Below are 7,159 nucleotides of genomic sequence, written 5' to 3'. Positions count from 1 at the left end.
AAAAAAAAAAAAAAAAAAAACCGCACCCAACCACATTCCACGCAATTGCAAGGCTCCAGAAGACTTTCTGAGGAAGCTCTGCCAGTTTATTATAGAGGGGGGAAAAATGAAATATGTTTATTTTTCCATTAAGCTCCACAGCCGCCTCGGCTGGTCACCGCCTCACTCTTTCTGAGGTTTTAAGCTAGTTTCTGATTGTATCTTTGTGCTTCCAGGAAGTCTGATTACGCACAATGTTGCCATTAAGGAACAGAATGATGCTGGCGTAAACGCAGCGAGGGATACATGGGTGTGGTGGTGAGGGCTGTCACTTCACTGCAGAACGTTTCGGATTTGAAAAAGTGGTAGGACTTCTACAGTGGAGTGCACAGTTTACTTCTAAAACGACCAATCGGAAATGAGAATCGTAAATGTCAGGGATCTGGAATACTACTTGAATTTAAAGATGTACTCTAATGAAAATGGTGTTTTTACCTTATTCTTGTGGCCTTTTGTCTCATGATGGGGGACATATATTAGGAATAAAAATAACATTTTTGAGCATTTCTTTATTCAAATTGTTGTAAATCGGAAGAAGATGAAAAAATACTGTTGGTAAAACTTGTATCAGTAGCTACAAGCTCCCTGCTCAGCTCCATTCTGATGCATCCACTTGTGGACGAATAGATCTATCAACGTTTGTTTATCTCATCTGAGCTGGTATCTTTCCCAATCCCCTCTGGGGGAGCGGGAGGGATTTCAGATTCCTGGTGGATCGTCTGTGCTCCTGTTCTTGGCCGTGGACCCCGCCTCTGGCTCATCTTGGCTGGTGGATCTAACCCCCTCCATAGTTGAACAGTAATTCTTCTTTAATAATCCTGGTAAATCGCCTGTCCGTCCTGGGAGAGGATCTGTTGTTCATGTGGGCATCCCTAAGGCTTCTTCGTTTTTTCCTGACTCAGGTTTTTTAGGAGTTTTTCCTTACCGGGAAGGAGGGATAACCAGTTTTATTTAGTCTGTTTAGTTTTTAGATATTGTTTATATTTTATGACTGAGCTTCTGCTTCTGTAATATTACTGGCGTGAAGCTCAATAGGGGACTTTTTTGTGATATTGGGCGATATAAATAAAATTGAATTAAATCTGGATAACTCCAATATTATTCGCCATTTTTGTTGGACTGCTAATGTTAGGTTGGGTTTTTGGGGGGCTGTAAGCTAGTGGGAGAGAGTATTAACAGATGGACAGCAGGAAGTGAGGGTGGGACTACTCCTACAACTCTGAGGTAACATTTCTAACGAACTACTGCCATTCTGCAGAAACTATGTACTAGACAACAACTTTTTTTTTTTATTTTAGCTTAAAATGAAATAATATTAAAAGACCACTTGGAACGTTTTTACAATATATCTAAAGATGATTGGAGTGTGTTTATAATACTAAGACAAACTTATGTTACTCTGAACAGAATGAAAGAGATAGAATACACTAGAACAATAAAGCGAACAAAAGCCACTGAGGATCCTCTCAGTGACAGAGCAGCCATCTGCTGCCATCTACAGGTCACATGAGTTATAACTCTAACTCAAAAAGTCACTTGAGTAAAACATAAGATGATTTGTCCTGAAATGACTCTTCAATACCAAATATTTCAATCAAGATATTGATTTTTCTTGTAGATATTCCACCTCTACAATATAGCTCAGCGTTTTCAATTGTTTTTGAGACTGTCACATTTATAAGGCAGTGAGGATGCCACTATTACATTAAATTAAATGTTTAAAAGAATCAACAAATTATTGGCTTAAGAATTTTCCACCTTAAATGAAACTAAAAAAATAAAAATAAAAAATCATCAGATTTCGATCTTGTCGTCAAATAAAAAAAAACAATGGGGTAAGTGGGTGGGTAAGAAAATGAGAAGTACAAATGTGAACCACAGGTTTTCAGACTGAAACTAGTCATCGACTTATAACAGGAGAAGCTTTCTGCAGAAAAAGTTAAAATAATCACGACCACAATAAAACGTGTTTGTAAAGAATTTTTGGAGGGTTTCGATTCCCACATTTCTTTCACAGGAATTATCTCAGATGAGAAAAAGTTATTTTCCTAAACAGTTTACATTTCTGAGGTCATATTTCGTTTTTATGGGATGTTACACCAGGAGCATTTACGGAAATCACATTTATGACAAAAATGTTACCTTTATCAGATGAATGGAAATGTGATTTTCTTTAAACTGTTGCTGGTAAATTAAAGCAAGGGAGTCAAATTCCATCTGTAACAAACTCTTAAACACACATATTCTGAGCACACCTCGATGCAAACCTTTTCAACTTACCGCTTAGTCTTCGAATCTGAGAAGCATTTAGCATAAAATCACCTTCAAAAATGGCTAAGTGTGAAAAGAATTAAGAAAGAATATGTTTCTCTCAGATGACAGCTCCCCACACTAGATTTAAGATGAGTTATTTTATCTAAAAGTTGAAAAAATAAGGCCCACATTGAGAGGTTCAGAAGGTGAATTTGGTATAGAGTAGAAATCTATTTTTTTACTTTATTTAATCAACAAAAGTGACAGAGAGACCTATGTTTTTTTGTGATTTATTTATATTTCTTGCTGTTTGATTGTTAAAATATTATATCCTTATTGAATATCTGTTGGGTCAAACTAGGTGAAACTGGTGTTTTTAAGAGATTTTAGTTTAAAGTAAATCAAAAGTAGAAAAAGCAACTAAAAAATAAAAAATGTAAAGTAAAGAAAAACCAATAAAAGTTGAGAGAAAATATAAAACAAGTTTCTTTCTAAATATCATCTCAACATGTCACAATAATAGTTTGTGTATTTGTTGACAGCAGGGTGGAGGGGATTGTCTTTTTTGTGTCATTCTGTTGAAAATTGAACAAATAAAATAAAACACAACAAACAATTTGCATTAGATTTCTTTTTGTTAAAACCAGAAGGTAAATTGAAAGCAATTTGATCATAAAAATGACCAAAATAAAAAGAATTCCACACACAAAAAAAACATGACAATTTATTTCATTTAAGCAAATCATTTATTCAAGTATTTCCAACTAAGAAATCTGTATTTACACTATATTATATTCACTAGTGCAGGTCTGAACTCCAACCAGAGACAGACTCAGAGATGATAATACAGAACAGATACGTACGATAACATCCACAACCCCTCTCCCCTTCACAGTCCGCTGAGTAAATCATCTACATTTAAAAATTAAACTGTCAATTCAACAATTTAGGCTTTTTGACAACAATGATATTTTTTTCCCCGACACAAAGTACTTTTCAAAACTGCTTACATAAAATATCATTAAAATATGGGATTCATCACTTTATTTATTGTAACTTTTTGACAACATTTGTTGTGAAATGTGGACAATTTCAGTCGTTTTTTCACACGACAGCTTGATGTTCCCTTTTGTATCTGGGGCCACATTTTCGGTCTGAACACAAAAACATATTTTTAAATGTGGTGTTTATTCTGACAAATACCTGCACATCATCTCACTTCAGTCCTGTACAATTCCTTACACCTCACAGAGGACAATGGGGAAATCCACATGAATACAAGGATGGTCCAGCTTCACAATTCCCTACATAGAGAAAATAAATAGTTTTTGAGTTAGAATTGCTCTCATTAAACATTCCAAAATCTTACCAGAGTGTTCCCAGCTCACCTGTGGAATCAGGTTCTTCTGTATTCTCTTCAACTTGGATCTTTTTCTGCCATTTTTTGTCACCACCGTCTCCTCGTAGAACTCATGAGCTAGATCGCCATCCTCATCGTAGTACAAAGAACTGTCAAACGAGGTAAACATTAGACTCCAGTATCATGTCAGGTCATGTCTTAACAATGTGACATGGAGATTCTTCATTTTCATCAATTTATCACAAAAAGTTTATAGGTAATAATTTTTTTTAACATCTTACTGATTGTTTTTTCTCAACAATTTATGGTTAATCTCATTTATTTTCCACATTAGGGATGGGGGATATTGCCTACAATTAAAATATTTGAGTTTTTTTTTAAAACAAATTTGATCCCTAATTTTAATCTTTTTTTTTTTTTTCGTCCTCCACTTTACTTAACATCTCCTTTGGGGGTTGACCTGATTTCAAAATACGGTTAAATCAAAGCTGTAAAAATGCTTGTAAAATGATGCGGCAAGTGTTTCGTAGCTGTTGTTGGCTTGAGCATCAAAGAGAGCAGCACTTCTCACATTGGAAAGAGTGTCTCTGTTAAATCAGTCGTACTCGCATGTTTGGTAGCAACGGCCTTTAAGCAGATTTTGCAGCATGCAGTTTTGACAAAATTGAATCAGTTCCATATGACTGGAAAAAAATGTTCCTTTTTTGGGAACAAGCTCCTCTTTGCTTCATGCCATTTTCATGTCTACGCATTGAAGAAAACAGGCAGGCTGACCTTACTCTGAAAAACAGAAGCCTCAGAGAGCAGAATGGTGGAAAAATAAAATCCAGATTTTTCACAAGCTAAATCTTAATTGACAAATTTGAATTAATCAATAAAATGTATTTATTGCCCTACATCACATTTGCAAAACAAAACATGTTGGCAAAAAAAAAAGAGGTTGAACTTGTAAAAAAAGAAATTGTCTAATCTTTTTGTTTTGGATTCTTCTTTTGGGCCTCTGGTACTCAAGTTTTCTTAACCATGTATCTGATCATTAAGTAATGTTATATTAAAAATGAGTCCTGATTTCCTATAAGGTAGTTGGATAATTGAAGAATAGAAAAGACGAAAAACGCCAGCTGGTTTAAACAGTTTTTCTATGCTAATCTTACTGGGAAAAAAAAAAAAGAATGAACCGGTGAAAAGGTCATGGCTTCACATCGTTCAAAGTTGCAAAAAGTTTTAAGAAATATCTTCAAATTTCAAGCATAAGTAGAATGGAACCACATGAAAGCAATCCGGACCACATGAGTACTGTTTGCATTAGGGTGACCAACACAACTAATTGTAGCTAAAATATTGTGTTATCAGGAGATCTTGTTACATTTTTTGAGGCACAAACCATATTTTTAGTCGGTACAACAAATGGATGTTACATACAAATAAGGCACAGATATCTAAAAGCGGATTAAATCCGCTTTCTAAAAAATGTTTTTTCCAATAACCTTTGTTCCCACAAAGAAATAACCACACAAGCACACAGTTTTCCCCCCACTTTTCTTGTTGTTTAAAAGTTACCTCCTCCTTGTGAAAACATATGGTGTTGCATTCCTGGAACCTTTCAAGCGGGCCAGAGACTGCTCATTCCCTTCACTCCCAGAATCACTTGCATTGCCTGAGAAAGGCCAGACACCTTTAGCTTTGGATCCACTTCCTCCCATTGTCAGACATAAGGCATCGTTGATCTCCACAGGAAGCGTTCAATCTGTGTGTGGTTCGCTCAAAAGTCTGCACAGTCGAGGACCTAAAAATGTGGACAATGCAGGAAACAAAGATCAATTCCTTCTCATTTGTCTGCAAAAAGATAATTGGTCTTTCTGGGCTGGTGCTTAGCCGTCAGCGGGCTTACATAAACCGCTATAGAATATTCTAGATTTCCTACATAAAAAATAGTTTTATTTTGTTTAAACTCGTGGCGCAAACACTAATATACATTTTCCTCTGAGAAGAGTATTTTATAGCGAAAACAAAAGCTAATCTGACAAAATAAATAAACGCTGCACGATAACCGTCGAATATACAATTCTTAACTAACATCTTTAAATGAACCAAAAGAACCAGCAGCTATCGTTAAAAAATGTCAAAACATTAGCGTCCACTATTTCTTTGACAGTTGGTAATATGTTAAATAGCTGATTGGTTGCTAACGATACCTGCATCTCTGTGCTCCTGTTAGCTAGCATCGACATAAGTTAGCATGTTTTCATTACTAAACGATTTCCGGTTTGACATTTTGGTCTGACAAAACACAAAACCTCGGTTAGAAAGCAGAAAACAGATGATAACTCATAACATTTCACCTTATTATATCCTTTTACGCCACCGTGTTCAGCCATGACTTTGTAGCCAGCTGTTTAGCTAGCGCTATTTGTTTTGATCCTAGGGAGGACGTGACGTCACAAAATGTAGGCCGTTAAGTTAATAACTTTATTTATAAAAACAAGAACTTTATTTATCCGTGTCTATCGACAAAAAGAAAGAAAATGAATTTAATAGTACAACATTTTAATATTAATCTTTAGACAACAAGTGCTGCTCTTGTTAAAGGTAACTCCAATGAAAATTGTATTTTTGGTATTTCTAACATGTTCTTGTGGGATTTTTTTCTGAGAATTGAGGACATACATTAAGAAAATTAAGCTCAAATTTTTAGTTACTGGGTATGTCTTTATTGTTGTGAATTAGTTGTAGACAAATAAATGCTGTTGAAAAAGCTTGTAGGTGTGACGTAGGTGTTTCAGTCTCCATCTAATGCTCCATTTAATGCACCTACTTACAGAAAGATCAATGGATGTCTTTGTTTTCCTCTTTCAGCTGGAATCTGTCTCAAAACTGGATGGCTCCAACATTGCTGACAAATTTTTTGGCACCGCAAATAGATTGAGATGTGAGGGCTGTAAGCTAAACAAAAGTTTTTCTTAAAATGTGGCTAAAAGCAGCATAATCATAATCAAAAGACCACTGAGAACTCTTTAACAAGCAATCAAAGGCTGATTAAAATGGGAATTTTAAGTTACAACCAAATGAATTGTTAAACAAAGGTTTAAAACCACCATCTGTGGTGCACATACGCAAGCTAAAAACCACACTTCTTTTTCCCTGGTTGCAGGTGTTATTTTTTACTGATGACTTATAGCAATTATCCCTGACTCAGCTTTGGTCTCTATCCTGCACTTTTTTTCTTCTGCATGTTGCTGAGCAAATACACTAAACCACAACCCAGATATACCCATTTCTGATCAACATTTGCTCTGGTATTTCATGTTGCATCAGCAAAATGTGCAGACTTTTTTTGAAAAAAAAAGGAAATAAAAAAAAATAATAAAAAAAAATGTCACTCTATAAACCAGCTTCACCCTCCCATGCATAAATTTAAAAATATCAGTTAGCATATATATTTTTTAGTTTTAAATTAATCTTAAGGGATACAGAATAAGTTATATCTTTAAATTCTATAGATGTTTA

General features: G+C 35.0%; 1 protein-coding gene across 2 annotated transcripts; it reads right to left on the bottom strand.

The window, feature by feature from the left end:
* Positions 1-3,019: 3,019 nt before the first annotated feature.
* Positions 3,020-6,137, bottom strand: tusc2a (tumor suppressor 2, mitochondrial calcium regulator a). 2 transcript variants are annotated; one of them, XM_024269583.2, is made up of 4 exons: positions 5,995-6,137; positions 5,213-5,438; positions 3,681-3,801; positions 3,020-3,596 (listed from the first exon to the last, which is right to left on the bottom strand). In XM_024269583.2, the coding sequence occupies exons 2-4, from the start codon at positions 5,353-5,355 to the stop codon at positions 3,531-3,533; spliced, it is 330 nt and encodes a 109-aa protein (XP_024125351.1). In that variant the 5' UTR covers positions 5,356-5,438; positions 5,995-6,137; the 3' UTR covers positions 3,020-3,530. The 2 variants fall into 2 exon arrangements, with proteins under 2 accessions (XP_024125351.1, XP_036067927.1); XM_036212034.1 differs by lacking the exon at positions 5,995-6,137 and adding an exon at positions 5,848-5,948.
* Positions 6,138-7,159: the final 1,022 nt, after the last annotated feature.

This window comes from Oryzias melastigma, linkage group LG5 (genome assembly GCF_002922805.2).
Source record: "Oryzias melastigma strain HK-1 linkage group LG5, ASM292280v2, whole genome shotgun sequence".
In the NCBI taxonomy this organism is placed as follows: domain Eukaryota; kingdom Metazoa; phylum Chordata; class Actinopteri; order Beloniformes; family Adrianichthyidae; genus Oryzias; species Oryzias melastigma.
This window is presented reverse-complemented; position numbering and strand designations above follow the sequence as displayed.

Coding starts and splice junctions, on each gene's coding strand:
- tusc2a (XM_024269583.2), bottom strand. CDS start 5,355: ATGGGAGGAAGTGGATCCAAAGCTAAAGGTGTCTGGCCTTTCTCAGGC. Junction 3,802..5,212: donor TATGTTTTCACAAGGAGGAG/GTAACTTTTAAA, acceptor CTCGTTTGACAG/TTCTTTGTACTACGATGAGG. Junction 3,597..3,680: donor AGAAGAACCTGATTCCACAG/GTGAGCTGGGAA, acceptor TTCTCTATGTAG/GGAATTGTGAAGCTGGACCA.